Source organism: Carassius carassius, chromosome 7 (assembly GCF_963082965.1).
Source record: "Carassius carassius chromosome 7, fCarCar2.1, whole genome shotgun sequence".
NCBI lineage: Eukaryota > Metazoa > Chordata > Actinopteri > Cypriniformes > Cyprinidae > Carassius > Carassius carassius.
In genome coordinates, this window is record NC_081761.1 from 1656525 (window position 1) to 1679410 (window position 22886).

A 22886-nucleotide genomic window follows, 5' to 3' on the forward strand; every position below is an offset into this window, starting at 1 on the left:
ATTAGCTATTACTTTGTGTGATTTGATTCAGGTATTGCACTAGTGCATTAGTTTCTTGCAAAGTAACAAATTCAGTATTATTCACCTGAATTTTGAGTAACACAAGGGCGGTCACTTTGCTAAGTGCCTGACCGCCTACTTTAGAATATAATGTTTCCTTTCAGAGACTGGACTGCTTCCTTAAAATAGGTTTGGTAGCTGCTTTAAATCGCTATTTCATGATCCTAAGTTAATGAGTGCCAGACTTTTATAAGGAAGAAAATATTAAAATGTTACCACAGAAAGCCAGCAACATCGATTTCAGCTTGAAACAGTTATGACTGTCAGATAGGCTGATCGTCATTGTTGACATTCCCACAAATCTGATGTCACCTTGAGTTCATTATCATCTTCCTCATTTACAAGCCTCTCTGAGCCGCAGCACCAGCTGATCCTGGCTTTCTTGGAGTATTTACCAAACAAATGGATGTAAACTGAAAAGGAAATGTGCAATCCATGCTCACAGATGTATAAGTGGTGGCATGCTGTTGAAAAACATAAATATGGACTAAACTTAATCCATTGTTGACAGAGAAAAGATAGCGAGACGTTTACAAAACACAAACAGAACGTGTGCCAAACTTGCATTCAGAACTCTTAAGATATAATCGTGGCCGTGTACAAGCATAGTTGGAGTTTATCAGATTAATAATTGGGTGTTGAATGCCGAAGGACACACTAAGACAGTCATTCATCACTTACCTTTGAAATGGAGAAGTGGCCAAGAGTCATAAAAATCAGGTGGTGCTAGACAAATCAAATATTTTTAACTCAATGTTGAAGACAAACCAGAGCACATGGAATAATTGTTTTTTTTTATACTAATAAATGATTTGGAAACTTTTCAAATATTGAGAATGCTAGTTCCTCAACTAGATGTCAATGACATGACCTACCTGTTAGGATGAAGGTTGAATAAATGTTAAAGCTCCAAGTCAGCAGCCAAACTCCTCCCTAATCTCCTCCTTGAAACAGGTGAGTTGGCAGGGTATAAATTTTGTGAACCTGGCTTGAACACACAGGAGCTTTTTGTCTCCGGAGAGGCTTTCAGGAAAACTACGACATCTAAGATCCAAAAGCTACAGAGATTATATTGGACCAAACAAGGAAAATGGGGCTTGGAGTGAGTGGACCATGGCTAAATTTCATTATACGTCGTTTCATTGAACATTTGCTTTTGTTGCTCCTTTTTTCTCTCTTGTTTTTTTTCTTCTTTTTCTCTTGTCTCTCGTTCAGGTAATGTGTTTGTTCCATATGCTAAGTATTGTTATTTTTGATAGACGGGGAACGATAAGTACAAATTGGCGGCAACTTCAGAAGATGGAGCCAAAAAGCCAAAAAATTTTAAAAGAAAGCATAAGGACATGGACGACCTCAAAAAAGAAGTGGATCTGGTGTGAAATTAATACACAAATACAGTTAGAAAATACACATCGCATTAAAATGTTCCGTTTAACAATAATCGGTTCTGGGGTAACTGGGATTTCAAGGTTCTTTTTGTTTCTGTAGGATGACCACAAATTGACCATGGATGAGCTTCACCGCAAATATGGAACCGACCTAACCAGGGTAAGTTCTGTAACACATTTGGGAAACATAATGTATCTAAAATGTTATATGTGCATGTTTTATCTTCTTAGTTGGACATACACGATTGTTGGTATTATCTCCCTTTAAAAAGAATGGTAATGCTTGTAAACTAATGTAATTTTGGGTTATTAAGCTTAATATGTCTTCTCTGTCAAATCAAAGCACATTAACTTTAAAAATGATGTCTGTGGAAGAGGTTTACCAAGAGCAATGTTCAAGATGCAATTATTATGTCATGGCAAGTGTTGTAATGTTGTAATGGAAAAGTTATAATACAAGTACTTGCAACTTATATAAGTAAGATATGGATCTGAAGCCTATGTGCATAATATTATTTGAACCAAATTATTGCTAATTGTCCTGGAGCAAACCTGGACATAGGTAATTGCGGCTTTGTCATTAACTCCACCCCTTGCCTGGACCAAATCCTCTGCCCCACCCTGACCTTCAAAAAGCTCTAACGCCTCAAGGACAACATGCCCCTTTTTCGTTATTCCACAATATCTCATTTAAGTCGCATATTCATATTTATATTTTTGAGGTCTGACATCTACAACCACTGTTTCAAGCTTCACTCACTGCAACAACATTTAACCAATTGTTGACTACATTTTTATTGTTGCTGGCAGGGCTTGTCTTCTTCCCAGGTAAAGGAGATCTTAGCTCGTGATGGGCCCAATGCCCTGACCCCACCTCCTACGACTCCAGAATGGGTCAAATTCTGCAAACAGCTTTTTGGTGGGTTCTCAACGCTGCTTTGGATTGGTGCAATCCTTTGTTTCCTGGCATACGGAATCCAAGCTGCCTCTGAAGATGAACCCGCAAATGACAATGTACGATTGAGCAAAAACCTTAAATTATTTATTCATAAATCGTAAATTTTTTCAACAAACATAGTGAATCAAGCATAATTAGCCCCACTGTGAACCTGTTTTTATTTTCCAGCTTTACTTGGGAATTGTGCTTGCTGCTGTTGTCATAATAACAGGATGCTTCTCATACTACCAAGAAGCCAAGAGCTCTAAAATCATGGAATCTTTTAAGAACCTTGTACCTCAGGTAATGAAATTAAAATAGATGTATATTCTGATAAAACACTATCTCTCACACAAAAACTTCATTCCAATACATTCTGGTTTTGTAGCAAGCCCTTGTTGTGCGTGATGGAGAGAAAAAGAGTATCAATGCAGAGGAGGTAGTCGCTGGTGACCTTGTGGAGGTCAAAGGTGGAGACAGAATTCCAGCTGATCTTCGCGTTATCTCTGCACATGGATGCAAGGTAAGACCTAAAGTGCAAAAGAATGGCAAAAGTAACATACTCCCACTTTTGTAAAGTTAAGTTGCATTCTGAATCTTGGTCACCAGAATGGGAGATGGGTATTCAGGTGTCCCCATCAAACAGGCTTCTTAAAGTCCCTATGAAATCAAATTTAAAGTTTTTTGGGTGTTAGTATAAATATGTTAGTCTTAAGGTTATCTATAAGGCAGTGTGCTCCAAAACAGTGACAAAATTCACATTTAGAAGATATAAGCATTCAAAGCTTGCAGTTTGTCTCTTCCGCCAAAACAGCTCAACAATTTTTTGACTTCACATCGTACTTCACCTTCTCATCAAATCTTCTAACCAATCAAATGCACTCAAGAATCCGAAGCGCCCACCCCCTGCACTATTAATAGATGCTGAAGTGCCGGCTGAGATCGATCACAGTGTAGTATTTCCTGTACAGTGAATGGCTCATAGTGCACAATGTAGGTTATAGGTAATAGGGTTCAGACAGTGTAAATAAGCTTTCGATTGGTGCAAATGAGGTCTGGTTTCAGTTTGTTGCACGGGAACCGCGGCAGTGCATACAATCTGATCTGGACTTTGGCTCCTGTCCAGAGATGAGAGAGACACACACGGAGCGGATCAAATGTGGGAGTCAGCATATATTAAAAACTTTCACAACTACACAGCCTCAGCATGATTATGACCACTATTTTGTTTTACTAAGTGTTTCATATCGAATCTAGGGGGTAATCTATTAGACCGTGGCAGTCAAATGTGGCTTTACTGAGCTCAACGGCTTTGGCCTAAGTATATGTAAACAAAACATTAATGGCTATTTTAAAAAGAGGGTGAGGCTACTCAATTACGTCACCACACAGAATAATGCTGCGTGTTTCAAGGCACTTCAGGGGACCTTTAAGTAGTGCAATGTCTTTGGTCAACAAGTCAACCAATGTTTTTTTGGTGAACAAGTTGTATATGCTGGTATACCAACCAGCCAGGGCTGTCTTAACCTGCTCCTGGAGGGCCAATGTCCTACAGAGTTTAGCTAAAATTTTAGATAGAAGGATATTGAACACCTCAGAGCTAGACCAACACCAAACTGGTACTAAACAGCAATCTTGGACCAGTAACTAATGATATTCATGGCATTCTTCCTTTCTTCCTTTCCAGGTGGACAACTCCTCCCTCACTGGTGAATCTGAGCCCCAGACTCGTTCTCCTGACTTTTCCAATGAAAATCCCCTGGAAACCAGAAACATTGCCTTCTTCTCAACTAACTGTGTTGAAGGTACAGAGTTAAAACATGTTAGATTTGTTGTATAAAAAAAGTCAGAATTTCGTAATTTATAATTTTTTCTATAGGTACCGCCAGAGGGATTGTCATCAACACTGGTGACCGTACTGTCATGGGTCGTATCGCCACTCTTGCCTCCAGTCTGGAAGGTGGAAAAACACCTATTGCTATAGAGATTGAGCACTTCATCCACATCATCACTGGTGTAGCTGTCTTCCTGGGTGTCTCCTTTTTCATTCTTTCCCTGATTCTCGGATATGGGTGGTTGGAAGCTGTCATCTTCCTTATTGGTATCATTGTCGCTAATGTACCTGAAGGTCTCCTTGCCACTGTAACTGTAAGTTAGAGTTCAATGTACAATACTAAAGCCAAATACACTTCGCTTGAGCCAAGAATTATTACTTAACTGGTATCTTCATGTAGGTGTGTCTAACTCTGACTGCCAAACGTATGGCAAAGAAGAACTGCCTGGTGAAGAATCTCGAAGCCGTGGAGACTCTTGGCTCGACCTCCACCATCTGCTCTGACAAGACTGGAACTTTGACCCAGAACAGAATGACCGTGGCTCACATGTGGTTTGACAACCAGATTCACGAAGCAGACACCACAGAGGACCAGAGTGGAGCCTCCTTTGACAAGAGCTCTCCAACTTGGTCTGCTCTGGCACGTATCGCTGGCCTTTGCAATCGTGCTGTCTTCCTTGCAGATCAAAGCCGTGTGCCAATCCTTAAGGTGTGCTTGAGTTTTAGTACTTTATATTTATAGAAATATGTAGATGATTTACATTTAGAGTGACTATAAATGTCTATCTGTAAATATATTTTGGTCAAGACACTTTCAGTAAAGAAAATAAATCTATCTTATGCAGCGAGACACAGCTGGTGATGCCTCAGAGTCCGCCCTCTTGAAGTGTATTGAGCTGTGCTGCGGTTCCGTCACTGAAATGAGAGAGAGGTACCCAAAGATTTCCGAAATCCCTTTCAACTCCACCAACAAGTATCAGGTATTTTTGATTAATTATTATTTGGAGATTTACAGATTTGACTGTCCTTCCTTAAATCCCCTAATATGCCTTTCCTAGCTCTCGATCCACAAGAATACTAATTCTTCAGAGTCTAAGCACCTGCTGGTGATGAAGGGAGCCCCTGAGAGAATCTTGGATCGATGCTCCATGATTTTGATTCAAGGAAAAGAGCAGCCTTTGGATGATGAAATGAAAGATGCTTTCCAAAATGCTTATGTAGAACTCGGAGGTCTTGGAGAAAGAGTGCTTGGTAAAGCCACCCTATAAATTGCACCTTGTGGAGTTTGCCAGTTAAAACTATGACTATGTACACTAATGACTGTGTTCTTTATCAAAGGTTTCTGCCACTTTAGCCTCCCTGATGACCAATTTCCTGAGGGTTTTGCATTTGATACCGATGAAGTGAACTTCCCCACTGAGAACCTGTGTTTTGTTGGCCTCATGTCTATGATCGATCCTCCTCGTGCAGCTGTACCAGATGCTGTGGGCAAGTGCAGGAGTGCAGGAATCAAGGTGTTGTTTCACCTTGATTCAAGACTGATGGCTTGATTATATTATACTTTTACTGAATTAAATGAATCATATGATCAAGCATCTATGTCTTCTATCACAGGTTACTTGTGACCATCCAATTACAGCTAAGACTATTTGTAATGGGTCTTGAATCAAGAAGTTGTTCTTGGTTCAAGATCCATTGTTTGAATATGTAACATCTTTGCTGCAGCATATTCAACTTTGTTCATACTTGTTGCATGTACAATCCGTTATTCAAATGATGATTCAGAATCTTCAATTACAGGTTATCATGGTTACTGGAGACCATCCAATTACAGCTAAGGCTATTGCAAAGGGTGTTGGCATCATCTCTGAAGGCAATGAGACTGTGGAAGACATTGCTGCTCGTTTAAACATCCCTGTTGGAGAGGTCAATCCAAGGTATCCATCTCAAACAAAACATTTATTTCCCAAGTTTTGAATCTGCTCTAGAATTATACTAATACAATGTGTACCTCTAGAGATGCTAAGGCCTGTGTGGTCCATGGTGGAGAACTGAAGAATATGAGGGAAGAAGAGCTGGATGATATCCTGAAACACCATACAGAAATTGTGTTTGCCAGAACCTCTCCACAACAAAAGCTGATAATTGTAGAAGGTTGTCAGCGACAGGTAATTCCTCTCCAATCCTATTTGATACCAGAAAATTTTACCCTGAAGGTACCATTTTAATGCATTTATTTCTCTTATCAGGGTGCCATTGTAGCTGTAACCGGTGATGGTGTCAATGATTCTCCTGCTCTGAAGAAGGCTGATATTGGTGTGGCTATGGGTATCGCTGGATCTGATGTATCTAAACAGGCTGCTGACATGATCCTTCTGGACGACAATTTTGCCTCAATTGTCACTGGTGTAGAAGAAGGTGAGAGATTTTATTTAGAACTTTACCGACTTAAGAATTATGAAGGTAACTTATGATGCTTAATTCTCATATCTATCTTCAACTCTAGGACGTCTGATCTTTGACAACTTGAAAAAGTCCATTGCCTACACACTGACCAGCAACATCCCTGAGATCTCACCCTTTCTCTTGTTCATCATTGCTAATATTCCTCTACCTTTGGGCACCGTCACCATTCTCTGCATTGACCTGGGCACTGACATGGTAGGTGAAAGGACACAGTGCGTAAATAAGGAGCCAAGCACTGAAGGGATGTAGACATATATTGTATAGATTTGTTTTTTCTTCTGATTCATCGGATCTTGGTTTCCACCATCTTTAATGTGTTAGAAGCAAACTACGGTACTGATCTTCCACAGATTTTGTACAGATAATCCTGGGACCGTGCCAGTGAATAGCATCCCAACCACAAAGTTTGGCCTCGTCTTGGAAATGATAGAATCAATAAGATGTAACTTTGTAATTGTAATTGCAGCTATTGTGTGAGTTTGTTTTAGGGCCACCTACTGATCAGAAAAAAAAAACACTGAATGATTTAGTGTAAAGCTATGACTTCCGTTCATCACATACAACTCTTCACATACAGTGATCTCTGCTCTTGCAGTGTTAGCCATATTGGCTGCTCATCTTTTTTTACATTTTGAAAACTGCAAACAGTTCATGTGCAATGCTTTTTATCTTTAGTGGATGACCTCTTATCCATGTACTGAGCCTTAGTTTTGTGAGAGCTCCCCCAAATGGTCAAACATTTTAAGAAATGGTTTTGATTTGTCATTTAATGTTTCCACAGGTTCCTGCTATCTCATTGGCCTATGAAACTGCTGAAACTGACATCATGAAAAGACAACCCAGAAACGCTAAAACAGATAAACTGGTGAATGAAAGACTCATCAGTATGGCCTATGGTCAAATTGGTAAGAGCATGGTTACTCTAAACAGACGTTCTTTACTGTTAGCGCTATGTTCATTCTTTGACCTGGTTTGGAAGTGCGCCTACTCTACTGTAATATTTTACTCTTTGCATAGTATTTAATTTAATTATTATAAAAGTTCAACATTCTGCAGCAGCAGGCTTGCTCCAAAAGCATCTGTGTTACACATTACTGTGTTTTATTTAATTTGATATCCATTCTGGTTAACTGCTATATTTTGAAATACTAAATCGTCTGCATTTACAAATCTGCCAGCAAGAATGGCAACCAGGAATATCTTTAATCAGTGAATTAATATAATCAATGAAACTTCAGAATTGCTATTGCAGCCATGCCCTTAGTTCACCTGAGAAATGAAAACAGCACCACCTACTGTTTTTGGATTATAAAGAAACTGGAATGGAATATTGAAATATAAAATATAAATGCTCTATATTACATTAATACATAGAAATGAAACAAACACTTAATTATAGGTGATACACAATTATTTGACAGACCCTCCAAACTTTAATTTTAATGTCATCATACTTATTTTTTAGGTATGATGCAAGCAGTTGCAGGGTTCTTTACCTACTTTGTTATTCTTGCCGAGAACGGATTCCTGCCCTCCGATTTAATAGGAATTCGAGTCAAATGGGACGATAAGTATCTTAATGACTTGGAAGATAGCTATGGCCAGCAATGGGTAGGTGTCAAAACTGTATATAAAAAAATATATATTATATAATACAAGAAAATGTGAGTAGGGGTGCATGATAAATATCGGCCGATAATTAATGCGCATCTCGTCAGTAAAGCCTTATGTTCATTAGCAGCGTAAATGTGCACAGCTTGTCAGTTAACAACGGCTCTGTGTAGTAACACAGCTCTATGTGAAATCACACACCTGATGGATTTTACACCTGATGGATTTTACCGCTGATTAGAGAACCGGCTTTACTGACGAGATGCGCGTTAATTATCGGCCGATATTTATCGTGCACCACTAAATGTGAGGTATAGGTCATATAAATATTGTTCTTCTGTTTATTCATTCAGACATATGAGCGCAGAAAGATTGTGGAGTTCACATGCCACACAGCATTCTTCGTCAGCATTGTGATTGTGCAATGGGCCGATCTGATCATCTGCAAGACCAGGAGGAATTCCATTGTACAGCAGGGAATGAGGTATGTAAACAAAGTGTCCAGCCATTGAATTGTGCAATATGTGTTATACATTGATGTTTTTAAAAGCATTGTCACTACTTTTCTTTCATAGAAACAAAATCCTCATCTTTGGTCTGTTTGAGGAAACTGCTCTGGCGGCTTTCTTGTCCTACTGCCCAGGCATGGACATTGCTTTAAGAATGTATCCTCTCAAGTAGGTGGACATAACTAGTCTTTTACACACAATAAAAAAATGAATATTTCATTTTTATTCTAGCTGACCTTGTAATGTGTACTGAACATTATGTTTTAGACCATGTTGGTGGTTCTGTGCCTTCCCATATTCGCTGCTCATCTTCGTCTATGATGAAGTTAGAAGATACATCCTAAGGCAGAGACCAGGAGGTAATAACAGATATAATTAACAGATGTTAGCAGTCTTTGACATTGATAACATCAACGTTTGTTTTCATTTTAAAGCTAAAGTATCTGTTTCCCAAGAGGTTTTGAATGGGGTCTACGATAGCAATAACTTTCATAACAGCATATGTTATTTCACAGTGATTACCCTAGCTCTAATATCGATGCTGTTTTGTTTCAGGCTGGGTGGAAAAAGAAACATACTACTGAAACACGAAGACTTTCTGTTGCAAACATTTGCGAGAAGATCATACAAAAGCTGGTCATTTAAAATCAATAAATATGTCAAATTAGAAGTAATTTGTGTTTGTGTCTTCATTATGCACTAGCAATAAATTTGTATTAAAATACTGATCCCCACAAAGATATAAAATTTAAAACCTTTAAAATCACATTAGACACTTAAGTAGAAAATCTGCAAAGCCTTGCCATGATAAAAGCACAGCACGTGATATTTCTAGGCATTGTAAGATCAGGCTCATCAGATTTCACTACTACCACTAGAGGGCATTCTCCTTGTCTAAAATTAGGGGGTGAGATGATAGTTTCCATGACAACACGTTTATAGACTAGAGCCCACAGCTTGTAAATAAAATTCAAGATATTTTTAGCTCTCCTACTTTGAAGATGCAGTCTCCAGCAGGCGCCAGTTCAACAGCACTGGTCAATTTCCATCATCAACAACACACAATACATGTGTTTAATGAGCATAATCCCTCTAATGAGGATAATCTGGAAAACATAAAAAGAAGAAAATAATGACCATGAAATACGATCTCAACAGAATAGAGCTAAAAATCTTCTGTCAAACTGAGCTCATATCATCCTAATGGTAGAAATCCTCGTATAATAGTGAAACCCATGTTATTAATTAAAAATAAACTTCACAGTTTATATTCATGGTTTGTGAAAAATAATCTTAAAAGCAAGAGCATCTACATTATTTTCAGTTAACTTAAGGCTAACCAAGCAAGTCATGATTTGTAGATTGATTAACACCTTGAATATCCTTTCTAAGCACTTAACAGGTGTATGAATCACAAAACCATGTTAATGATTTAATAATTTCTAAACAATTTAACCAGGTTACTCCATGCAACCATATTCTAAATAGTTTCTAGATGGTCTAAGCTTGTTATAACGCTAATAAACCAGCTATGAACTGGACCACCTCCAGCTAGTTTACTGCTGGTCTGGTTTTCGGAACATGGTGTCCAGTCCAGTAAGTGACCAACTACAAACCACTTTCTTAAACTAATTTAAATTTAATTAAATTTTCTAACAAGGTAATAGCTTTGAAGAGTTTCTTAACCAGCAACTCACAAAGATTAGATCAAACAAAAAAAAAAGTGAATCGGCACTGATAGAAAAGCGATACATTATTTAACACGATCAAAATTCAGAAGTGAAAGTCTGTCACAATCCCTCAGTCCCGCGGCTGTCTTTCCTGCAGACCACGCCCCTTTCCTCCGCGTTACCATGACAATCCAAGCAGACGTCACAGTGAAACCCCCCACGATATAGGTGTATATAAACGTTGAGTGTTCACACTGGCTTGGATGCGTGTCTGGTTGGAACGACACGTCCAACAGTGACCAAGGATAAAAAAAGAGGAAACGGGATTGGGACTTTTAATTTGTTGTTTTAAAGAAAGCTTGGATTTTTTTTGTTTGGAAACCCAAGTGGTTGGTTTTAATCAAAAGAAGCAAAATGGGACGAGGAGTAAGTGTGAACATGTTTGTCGTTTCATTCTTAAAGGCTGTCTAGGAGTTTGCATTATTGTTTATATCTTTAAACAGATTCCTGAAAATAATGGTTTGGTAAATAATAATGGTTTCCAAATGGCTTCCCTGAGTAAGAGACTTCCGCAGTTTTAATATTCAAATTAGTTCGTTTAAATGAATGAATTGCGCGTACGGGTTCATCTAAACCATCAAAAGTCTGTATTCTCGGATGGAGCAACAGGTTTGAAGTAGGTGGCTTTAAAAGAGACTCAAACTCCATGTTAAGATGTTCTGGGTTCGCTACAAAGATTTCAGGAATGTAACATTCAACTTCCTCTATGGCCGCGACGTTGCATGGCCGATTTTCGAAGCAAATACAGTCAGTCTCGTGACTTTTACAATGTAAAAATGAAGTGATCGTGTTTGTAACAAGAACAGAGTTCTGTGTTCCTCTGCTTGACAGCTCTAATCTTTAAGCTCTTTAACTATCACGACGGAATATTTCTAGTGGGCTTGACAACGTGTTTCTGAGTGTGACGAAATCTCGAGATACATTGTGTCACTATTTTACCGCGTAAACCTCGGAATAAAGGACGCGCTTACTTTATATCAACATGTGCTGTTAAACCTCCAGGTGCGCAAGATAAACGTTCAACCCATCTTGACATGCCTCCATTACACCACTGAGGCTAAATATCCCGTTTAAAACCTCGCACGAGACAAGTATTTCAAAATTGTACGCATGTTTAAGTTGCTAAACACTGTTAATGCAGGCTTGATAAGTCATCCCGAAATTCTCGAGGTGCACCGTTTAACTGTTAAAATATGATCGTAACTATTCATGCAAACCGCTTAGGTATTACATTTAAACTCCAAACTCTTTAACTTGTCATCAAAATTCACAAAATAAACAGTTAACGCTTTTTACCCTGAGGCACACATCGTTAAACTCCTTCATTTACAACTGAGATGTGTTTGTAGTTTAACCCCTTTAAATTGTTAACCACGGGTATTGTCCGTTTAATGTAAACTCAGTGATGTGGTTCATGTTATGTTTTTGCTGTACAGTAAACCATGTTGAATTTGTGGGTGTTGTCTGACATGATAAAGTTGTCTCGGGTTTGAGGAGTAGTTATCATCGCGTCTGTTTGTCATCGTTATCTTTAAGTGGAGCAGGCTGAGTTAGTTGAGTTAGGCTTGACTTAAAAATAAACGAGGTCACTGACAGACACAGTCTTTACCTGCTGTGAAAACATGTCTTTTGTGTCTCGCATAATTATGCATTAATCGTAATTCATTTACATTCTGGAACTGTAAAATATCTCATTAGCTTGGCTTTTTCCGCTTTCTTTCGTTTCTCCTTTCACATGCAGTCATAATCTTCTGATTTGCTTCCTGTAGGGGTTCATTAACTCCTAATATGATTCCAGCATGCAGTGGCATTGCGTAAGAGCTGAATATCACTCCCTAATGTGAGGCTCTGAGCACCAGTGTAAATGTAAATTATGCATTAGGTCCCAGGGTATTCCATGTGATGGGGAGCAAACAGCCATCCGCATGTTTCATCTGGGTTTGGTGCATTGAGCTACGCCCCCAGCCCCATCAAATCCCACCACGACGGGGCAGATGTCTCTCCTCTGCAGACATAGGCTTGCTGTTGTGTGCAAGAGACCGATATGAAATAACAGCATTTTGTGTATTTTGCAGTGTAGCCTATACTTTTTTGGGGTGTCATATTGCAATAAGAATTAAATTGTATTTGCTAGTTTAATATTGAATTTCTATATTGGAGTTATCATAATGGCATATATAGTACTACCATCCAATGGCATGTTACAATATTCATATACTTAAAGCATACAAATGATGTAGTTTACCATGGTATTATTAACCAATGCTGTAGCCACTATAGACTTAGAAAGGGAGTAGAAATCTGAAAATATTTAGAGTAATGTTTGCAAAAACATTAAACCCTTTTTTTTAAAGGGCAAACTATTATTTCATAAAAGTATGTTGTGTGCTTTAGGACCGGCATCAGGTGTTGACCACAGATGTGTTCTCGCTCCCCCATGGGTGTATATAAGCTAAGACTGCCCCTCCATCTCCGAAGGGTTTAACATTCTTTCCATTCATCAGTCACTATGCGTTCGTGAAGCCTTTTGTCATTGACAGTCTCATCTGACAGCGACTGACCACCCCTCCTCACCGACCCCGGCGGCTGTCTCGGGGCCCCTTACCATTTTTGGTGCAGTGAACTGAGCTCGTAACATGCATTTACCTCCAGGCGATTGTTGCTTTTCCACAAGCAAGTGCGAAAGAAATCGCTTTCCAACATGCATGGATGTTTATTTTGGCATTTTTAGAAATGCAACAGGTTCCAAAAATCTCAGACCACATTGAACCTCTATTACTTTGAGGATTTTGAGAATATGAATATCTCTAGGTGACTAGTTAAATGTAAGTAAATAAGTGTCATTGATCATTTGAGCCTGAACAGGTGGTCAGATTGTCTTCTATTGGAACTCCAGATTGCTCTTTGGAACATCTCAAATAATGCTGGAGAATGTCAGGTTTTGTTCATGAATGTATAGTGATTTAGAATTCACCTTTTCACCCCAGTTTTTATGCTGAAGTAATTTCACATTTTGAGCCCACTGTATGTTTTTGTTAATTCTCTGTCCAGGCTCTTAAACCACAGTGAGCTTATGAAAAGCTGTAGCTTTAGCAATTGCCCTGTGACTGCTGTGGAGGAGTTTGTACACCATGTTTTCTTTTCACCATCCCCTGTTCATTTGCCACTTCTGAAACAAAGAGAGTTGGCCCTGACACGTGACTTAACCCATTCACGGGTCTAGAGGTGTGGCTCTGTTTCCAATGGCAACAGGGCAAAGTCCCAGAATGAGAACACTGATATGCTTGAGCGAACCGACTTTGGCTCACGTGCAAGATAAAAAAAAAAATCCTTTTGAAGAATAGTACTTTTATTCATTTGATGAAGTCCAGATCGAATATTCTTTCACAAATATGAATATTTATGAGCAGGTTCTGCCATGGTTGATTTATCTTTTACCCTCTGGCTCAACCTTGGGACATTTTCCACACACATGTGCAGGATGTGAAAAGTGCTCATATGCATATAAGATGTGATGACTAAGCATTTAAACCAGCATATGTAGATGTGAAAGAGCTCTGAAGTAAGCGGTCATATTCAGTCGGAGAACTACAGGTGTCAAGTTCTTTGTTTCTGGCCACTTACATCATCTGTTGCTTTCATGTACAGATAATAACCACACCAGTGTGCTTGTAGATTTGTATCAGGACATGGATTCACCTGCAAAAAATATAAATTTGATGCAGAGATAAATATCTTTTTAAGATGACCTGAAATCATGAAAGTTGATGGAAAAAAATGGTTGTTTTCAGTAGAAACAAAAGTTTAGACCAAAATGATATACTTTGTCATTTTGTTAATTGACTGTTGATGTAACAAGAACCGAGTTGTTAGATGTTTTCTAGAACTATGTAGGCTTCAAGTGTTTTTATGCTCCTATGTTGTGCTATGGAGCTTTTTCTCTTTTCAGTAAAAAATATATATATTATGTATTGCAGATTTGATAAATTGAAATCCTTTTTCAAACAGAGCCTGTTGTTTGCTTCACTGACTTACAGTAAAATGACAATCAGATTTTAAATGCAAACTAGCAATCAAATGCTCTATACTTAAGTGATTCATCCCGTTGCAACAGCTCACAGCTCAGTGTTGTGAGGCAATGAGTCAACTATTGTATTCGCAGAGTTCAGTTGTAATAAGAACTGTTGCTTAACAGTAGTAGAGGTTATTTGGTTAATTGCTTTTCAAGTTAAATGCTAATTACTACACGTTATCCATTGGGATCACACAATCTGCACTCTGTTATCTCTTGCTAATATTTTACACTTTTATGCACTTCTTTTACACTCATAAGTTGGGTAATAGCACTTTTTTGTGCATTTATATTACAAGTGTTTTAAAACCTACACCCATCAATAAATGTAGGCAGTTTGCATTCCTTAAAAAAATGCTATTGTTAGACCATGCTCAAGATTTAATGGTTGTTCTATGCTTGTTCCACCACAGGAAGGACGAGAACAATATGAGCTGGCAGCCACCTCAGAGCAGGGGGGCAAGAAGTCAAAACCCAAGGGCAAGAAAGAGAAGGATAAAGACATGGATGAACTCAAAAAAGAGGTGGACTTGGTGAGTCAGTTTAGTAATTTAAAACACCTATTGGCAAAACTTTAATTGTAGTGATCTTTGAGATGTACATTGTTCTTTTTTTGTGCTATTATAGGATGATCACAAACTGTCCCTGGATGAACTCACCAGGAAATACAGCACTGATTTAACTAGGGTTAGTCTGCTTCTGTATCGAATTTGAATATTGATAGAAGTATAATGGCATAAAGCTCTCGCTTTGGATCTTCGTTCTCTAACCCATAACTTTCTTCAGGGATTGTCAGTCAGTCGTGCTAAAGAGATCTTGGAGCGTGATGGACCCAATGCTTTGACTCCACCTCCAACCACCCCAGAATGGGTCAAGTTCTGCAAGCAGCTCTTTGGAGGATTCTCAACTCTCCTGTGGATTGGAGCCATCCTTTGTTTTCTTGCCTACGGCATCCAGGCAGTCTCCGAGGAGGAACCCGCCAATGATAACGTAAGAAAAAAAAACCTGTTTGTTTAAGATCACATTGTTGTTTTAGCGGTATCCCTAACCTCTCCTTCATTTTCCTGTGCAGTTGTATCTGGGTATCGTACTCTCTGCTGTTGTGATGATCACTGGATGTTTCTCATACTATCAAGAGGCCAAGAGCTCTAAGATCATGGACTCTTTTAAGAACCTTGTCCCTCAGGTACTCCTGATCATTCTAAAATGTTTATATTCTCAAGATCTTTCTTTCTTTTCTTCAGTGACGTTAAGTGCACTTCCACTTTGTCACATAGCAAGCCTTGGTTATCCGTGATGGTGAGAAGAATAATATCAATGCTGAAGAAGTTGTGGTTGGAGATCTTGTGGAAGTCAAAGGCGGCGATAGAATTCCTGCTGATCTACGTATCATTTCTGCTCATGGATGCAAGGTGAAATGCCATTGCCATAAATCATGGTGGAATGTCTTCTTCAATGGCATGTCTACGAGGATTTACTAATGATCTTGTCCTTTCCAGGTGGACAACTCCTCCCTCACTGGAGAATCTGAGCCTCAGACTCGTACTCCTGACTTCTCCAACGAAAACCCACTGGAGACCAGGAACATTGCGTTTTTCTCTACCAACTGTGTTGAAGGTATGAAAACTAGAAGTCTTTTGAAAGTTAAATGTTCGAACAATTAAAAGTTTAAAATTATATATTTTTTTGCTTACAGGCACTGCCAGGGGTGTCGTCATCAACACTGGTGACCGCACTGTCATGGGTCGTATTGCCACTCTTGCTTCTGGCCTTGAAGTTGGTCGCACTCCCATCTCCATTGAGATTGAGCACTTTATCCACATTATCACTGGTGTAGCCGTCTTCCTGGGTGTCTCCTTCTTCATCCTCTCCCTCATCCTTGGCTACTCTTGGCTGGAAGCTGTAATCTTCCTCATTGGTATTATTGTGGCTAATGTGCCAGAAGGTCTCCTAGCTACCGTGACAGTAAGTGTCAAAATAATTGCCACAATTTGGAATAATTGTAATCTCAAAGAGTTAAACCTCATTCTTGTATTTTCAAGGTGTGTTTGACTCTGACTGCCAAACGTATGGCAAAGAAGAACTGCCTGGTGAAGAATCTTGAAGCCGTGGAGACTCTTGGCTCGACCTCCACCATCTGCTCTGACAAGACTGGTACTTTGACCCAGAACCGAATGACCGTCGCTCACATGTGGTTTGACAACCAGATTCATGAAGCAGACACCACAGAGAACCAGAGTGGAACCTCCTTTGACAGGAGCTCTGCTACTTGGGCCGCCCTCGCACGTGTCGCCGGTCTCTGCAACCGTGCCGTCTTCCTTGCAGAACAAGAAAACTTCCCAATTCTTAAGGTCTGTATTGATGCATTGTGAAAGTCTGTCAAAAGATTTACCAGCTCTTGCAAAGACTGACAAAGTTGTTTTTGCATGTAGTAAACTACTCTCAGATGGCATCAGCAACATGCTCGCAATGTTTGTTTGCCTCTAGGGATTCTTTGAGTCCCTTGAGCTCACTAGAGACTCTGACTGGAACACCGTGTTCCCCTATAAATGCCTTCCAATTTCTGCTAACTCTGACTTGTTCTAACTCTGACTTGTTCTAATGGGACTAATTTGTTGCACCCTTGCCTCAAATTACCTTGCATTTCCTGGAACATCTAAGTAGTCTGTTTTAAAATGTAACCGTGTTTGTTGGTGCCCTTTATTTTTCTCCCTCAGACCATTCCTTGTTTTCATGCTTTCCTGTTTCCTTTCACAGAGAGACGTGGCTGGTGACGCCTCTGAATCTGCCCTGCTGAAGTGTATTGAGCTGTGCTGTGGATCGGTGAAAGAGATGAGAGAAAAATACAACAAGATTTCCGAGATCCCATTCAACTCAACCAACAAATACCAGGTAAAAAACATCCCCTGCTTTGGTCAACATTTTGGATGAATTTCAGATGTCTAACATCTTCTGTTTATGGACCATTTTAGCTCTCCATCCATAAGAACCCCAATAGCAATGCAACTGAATCCAGTCACCTGCTAGTAATGAAAGGTGCTCCTGAAAGGATCCTGGACAGGTGCAGCTCTATTTTGATTCAAGGAAAAGAGCAGCCGCTTGATGATGAGTTGAAGGATGCCTTCCAGAATGCCTACTTGGAACTTGGGGGCCTTGGAGAAAGAGTACTGGGTAATTTTGTGGTTTTAAATTGAATTTTGAAACCATGCATTTTTAATCTACATTTTCCATCAACATGTTTTTCCACAGGATTCTGCCACTTCAACCTTCCTGACGAACAGTTCCCTGAGGACTTCCAGTTTGATACAGAGGAGGTGAACTTTCCCACTGAGAACTTGTGCTTCATTGGCCTTATGTCCATGATCGATCCTCCTCGTGCCGCTGTACCAGATGCCGTGGGCAAATGTAGGAGTGCTGGAATCAAGGTATGCCATAGTCATTCCTAATTAGCGGTGCACAATATATATCGGCTGACGATTAATGTGTATCTCATCAGTAAAGCTGCTTATCTAACCATCTACCATCAGGTGCGTGATTTCACGTAGAGCAGCTGTTACTACACGGAGCCGTTGTTAACTGACAAGCTGCACAAATCCAAATCTAACCTGCTCTACTGACTAGATGCACATTTAAGCATCGGCCGATATATATTGTGCTCCCTTATTCCTAATAAATGCTTGTGGTTTTGAAGAAACAACCAGAGGCGTCCTAATTGCTTATTCAAAATCTCACTTCAGGTTATCATGGTTACTGGTGATCATCCAATCACAGCCAAGGCCATTGCCAAAGGAGTGGGTATCATCTCTGAGGGCAACGAGACCGTTGAAGACATTGCTGCCCGTTTAAACATTCCTATTAATGAGGTTAATCCAAGGTAACGGATTCTTCCTCGATTTGGATGTTTCTGGCCAGATATTTGTTGCATCTGATTTTCATTTTGTTCAATTTTATTTTTTATTTTATTTTTTTAAAGGGATGCCAAGGCTTGTGTCATCCATGGTGGTGACCTGAAAGATCTGTCCCCAGAGCAATTAGATGATGTCTTGAAACACCACACAGAAATAGTGTTTGCCAGAACGTCTCCTCAGCAGAAGCTGATTATCGTCGAAGGCTGCCAAAGACAGGTTAGTCATCTTTACGATCTCCGACTAATCAAATCTTTACCAGGTCATTTTGATAAGATAAGAGTTAAGTACTTTACTTTACTTGGCTGGTACAGTGAGAGAAGTTAATATAAAGCTACGAGGAGGAAGATTTTTGAATCAGTAGGCTTTGAGTGCAGACGCAGCTACTAACCATGACATAATAGCAGTAGAAGCCAAATGATTGACACAACCAATTGTTGCGTTCGTAGCTGGTTAGGACAGAACCTGGATGTGTCACGACATGATGCTACATTAATTTGTGTTTGTCCACAGGGTGCCATTGTAGCTGTAACTGGTGATGGTGTCAATGATTCTCCTGCTCTGAAGAAGGCTGATATTGGTGTAGCTATGGGTATCGCTGGATCTGACGTATCTAAACAGGCTGCTGACATGATCCTTCTGGACGACAACTTTGCCTCAATTGTCACTGGAGTAGAAGAAGGTATGTTTTTGAGAACTTGACTGAACATTTCTGAAGGTTACTTTGAGATTTGGTCCTCAGACATGTCTTCAACATTAGGCCGTCTGATCTTTGACAACTTGAAGAAGTCCATTGCCTACACACTGACCAGCAACATCCCTGAGATCACCCCCTTCCTCTTGTTTATCATTGCCAACATCCCTCTTCCTTTGGGTACCGTCACCATTCTTTGCATTGACCTGGGTACTGACATGGTAAGCAACGCATTTAACCAGTAATGTTGTTTTTTTTATCTCTGTGCATGTTCTTGAATAAACGTTATTGTCCTTGTCTTCAAGGTTCCTGCAATCTCATTGGCCTATGAAGCTGCTGAGAGTGACATCATGAAGCGTCAACCCAGAAACCCTAAGACGGACAAACTTGTGAACGAGAGGCTGATTAGCATAGCCTATGGTCAGATAGGTAAGAGTTGCTGAACAGCGTAAACTGTTATCGGCATGGCTGTTTTCTTTACCGCTAGCTGCACAGAGTTTGGTAATTAAATCTGCTTTTTCTTTCTCCTCAGGTATGATTCAAGCTCTGGCTGGGTTCTTCACATATTTTGTCATCTTGGCTGAAAATGGCTTCCTGCCATCAACATTGCTGGGCATTCGAGTGTACTGGGATGACAGATATGTCAATGACCTGGAAGACAGTTATGGACAACAATGGGTGAGTGTTTTCAAAAAATCCAGTGGGCATATAATTGTAAAATTTTTCCACTACCTTATCTGAAAGTTGTGTTCTTTACCATCTCAGACGTACGAGCAAAGGAAGATTGTGGAGTTCACATGCCACACGGCCTTCTTCACCAGTATTGTAATTGTACAGTGGGCCGATTTGATCATCTGCAAGACCAGAAGAAACTCAGTATTCCAGCAAGGAATGAAGTAAGTAAACCACCAATATATCTTCAAGATCTAAATGGCTCAAAAGAGGAATATGAAGTCTTACATGTTTGCTGTTCTTTACAGGAATAAGATTCTCATCTTTGGACTATTTGAAGAAACCGCACTTGCAGCTTTCCTGTCCTACTGCCCAGGCATGGATGTTGCCCTCAGAATGTACCCACTGAAGTAAGGCTTTACTCTTTATGGAATTAAAAAACTGAATGTGATTTTGCTTATTGTTTAATTAATTTTTAGGGGAAATTAATTTTGTCAGGAGGGTTCGTTGGGGAAAATTGATTACTAATGTAATGCATATAACAGCGGTCTAGAACTGGTGTGATTTGTAATATTGGAACAATTTTTTTTTTCCAGACCAAACTGGTGGTTCTGTGCCTTCCCCTACTCACTCCTCATCTTTATTTATGATGAAATCCGAAAACTTATCATTCGACGCAGCCCAGGAGGTAAGATAATATTTAAGGGCACTATCCCTCATAGCAGCGGAGGTCAATTTTATTCGCACAATTTGGTAAATATTGTGTTGCAAACATATAGTGATCTGACTTGACGACACGGGTAACAATATGATCCAAAACAGTGGATACAAGTATCGACTAAAATAGTTGATAAAGTTATATTTAGAATGAACCATTATGTAGTTAGTATTTTTACATTTTGAAAAGGGTTTAGTAATTTTAAGATTTCTTTTAAATCTATCTGCCATCTTGGATGGATATTTATTTATTTATTTTATTTATTTATTGTCCACATTGCAATGCATTATGGTATTGCTTCTCAATGAAGAATGTGATAGAAGCCAATGTTTGAATTAAAAAAAAAAACTACAATGAAAAAAAATAGGCAGCATTTAAAGTTAATGGCTTTTTAAGAACAGAGCATGCAGATCATGTACAATATTTGCAAACCTCCTGCTGAGCTAATTTTAATTTTATATTTTTGTCATAGGTTGGGTGGAGAGGGAGACCTACTATTAAAGCATCCAGTCTGCATCACAAGTTTATTTGCATGGTTGTCTCGCTGTTCGGAATTTTAACCTAATTTCGATGTTTTTATATAGGGAATGCTTGATACAAACAATGAGATCGTGAACCAAGACAGAGCGTGCCTTGTTTCTGAAGTCGGACCAATTTTATACATGTTTTTAAAAGTGTAATATAAAAATAAACTTGCAGTCAGGTCCCATATGTGTCATTCCTTGCTTTTCATTTATTCACAAGTTTGTTTTTTAATTTGGAAAGTGCTTGTTGCTTGAGTGCATGTCCTAGAACGCCCCTGTTTGTCTGGTGCTTTACCTTTTTGTAAACCTTATAAAAATGTACCATGGTAACCATAGTATGTACCAAAATGTCTTTGTTGCTTTTATAAGCAAAAAAACATTATGGAATGTAATTTAAAGCAATGAAATACATTTCAGAATAACCAATAATAACATTAACCATAGAAGCTGATTTCTGGTGAAAAATTATGGTGTGGTTACCATGGTAAATTATTATAATTCTTTTATTACTTTTAAGGGAAACTGTGTAAATCTGTGCACGAGTGTTAAAAATGGCAGGAAAGAAAAGTTCTTGCCAACCTCCTGTCTGTTTCAACAGCCTCAGCTACTGAAAAATAACAAAAATTCTGTATCATCTTACAGTGCAATATCCTTCTCAATGAGAGTGGGTGCATTTTAAGGGGGTTTGGAAAGTGTAATCCAGGTCTCATGCCTGGAGGAGACCGCAGATCCACTTCTCTCCACCCACACTAGTGAGATCTGGCATAAAAACACGTCCAACATGATTTCAGTTAAAGTATTGTGAGTCAGAATCATCAGGGAAGGCAGGGAATGGGATCATGTCTTTAGAGATCGACCAATTCAGTATTTTTACTACTTTTTATTAATGACTGATCGCAATGACTAAAACCAGATAGCCGATATGTAGAAGTGGTGTTTGCATGTGATGTGACATCTAAATGGATCTAATAATGCACTTCAATAAAAATATGTATTGTAAATATCATAATTAGATCTTGTCATAATTACATTTTAGCAATCTAAACAGTCTTGCATAAATTTAATGCAGGATTAATAGTCAAGATGTATCCCGTAGAGTTGAGTCATTTATGTTAGTGTAATACATGACTGCGCTTTCTGATGGATGCATAGTGTGGTAAGGATGTCCTTAACAGTTATTCTTTGGAGATGCATGGAATTATGTTGTTTATTGACCTACAATTGACTATTTAAGTAGATAAGTAAATACCAGTCAAACCGATTATCGGTTTAAGTTATCTTAAATTTTTTGAGCAAAAATAGTTTTAAACAATTCTTCCTTAAATAATTTGGAGCAAGTATCCTGAGTCTTTCAAATCTTGCATCACCTTCCCTTCTTCCCTCTCTGCTTTTGACTGTGAGCTTTACCTTTGGGTGATGGCCCGGGTTAACATCCCGATCTCCCTGAGGTGCGTATCTTTTTCCCAGGGAAGCTTGGCTGGGGGCCATGCTGGGAGAATGTGGTTGGATGGGGTTGAGACTGAAGAGAGATTGTGTTGTTCAAGCCTGGATGAGCCTGAATCTATTTCAGTGTTTTTCTGTTGAGCGATCATGCACTACTAGTAACAGCTATTTTCTATCTTTCAAACGAGGCTGTTGAAACTGCATTTCTCTTTCATCTATGCCAGGTCATTCCATTCTTTTTTTTTTTTTTTTTTTTTAATTAAGCAAGCGGTGTCATTAAACTAAAGTATCCGTTCCACCCAATAAGAATAGTTCAGACTGTT

General features: G+C 39.1%; 2 protein-coding genes across 2 annotated transcripts; both read left to right on the forward strand.

Moving 5' to 3' along the window:
* The first annotated feature begins 1031 nt into the window (after nucleotides 1-1031).
* On the forward strand, nucleotides 1032-9491 carry LOC132143351 (sodium/potassium-transporting ATPase subunit alpha-1). Its single transcript, XM_059553490.1, has 22 exons — nucleotides 1032-1162; nucleotides 1320-1433; nucleotides 1549-1608; nucleotides 2259-2462; nucleotides 2575-2688; nucleotides 2774-2908; nucleotides 4073-4190; nucleotides 4265-4533; nucleotides 4620-4928; nucleotides 5065-5199; nucleotides 5278-5470; nucleotides 5558-5733; nucleotides 6020-6156; nucleotides 6237-6387; nucleotides 6469-6637; nucleotides 6726-6880; nucleotides 7467-7590; nucleotides 8151-8296; nucleotides 8650-8780; nucleotides 8872-8973; nucleotides 9073-9164; nucleotides 9361-9491. Exons 1-22 carry the CDS (start codon nucleotides 1151-1153, stop codon nucleotides 9387-9389), a joined length of 3075 nt encoding a protein of 1024 aa, XP_059409473.1. The 5' UTR covers nucleotides 1032-1150; the 3' UTR covers nucleotides 9390-9491.
* Nucleotides 9492-10726: 1235 nt separating this feature from the next.
* Nucleotides 10727-21305, forward strand: LOC132143348 (sodium/potassium-transporting ATPase subunit alpha-1-like). The gene is made up of 22 exons (XM_059553487.1): nucleotides 10727-10901; nucleotides 15021-15140; nucleotides 15235-15294; nucleotides 15394-15597; nucleotides 15680-15793; nucleotides 15885-16019; nucleotides 16107-16224; nucleotides 16304-16572; nucleotides 16650-16958; nucleotides 17365-17499; nucleotides 17580-17778; nucleotides 17857-18032; nucleotides 18345-18481; nucleotides 18581-18731; nucleotides 19026-19194; nucleotides 19273-19427; nucleotides 19512-19635; nucleotides 19739-19884; nucleotides 19972-20102; nucleotides 20187-20288; nucleotides 20475-20566; nucleotides 21069-21305. The coding sequence occupies exons 1-22, from the start codon at nucleotides 10890-10892 to the stop codon at nucleotides 21095-21097; spliced, it is 3087 nt and encodes a 1028-aa protein (XP_059409470.1). The 5' UTR covers nucleotides 10727-10889; the 3' UTR covers nucleotides 21098-21305.
* Nucleotides 21306-22886: the final 1581 nt, after the last annotated feature.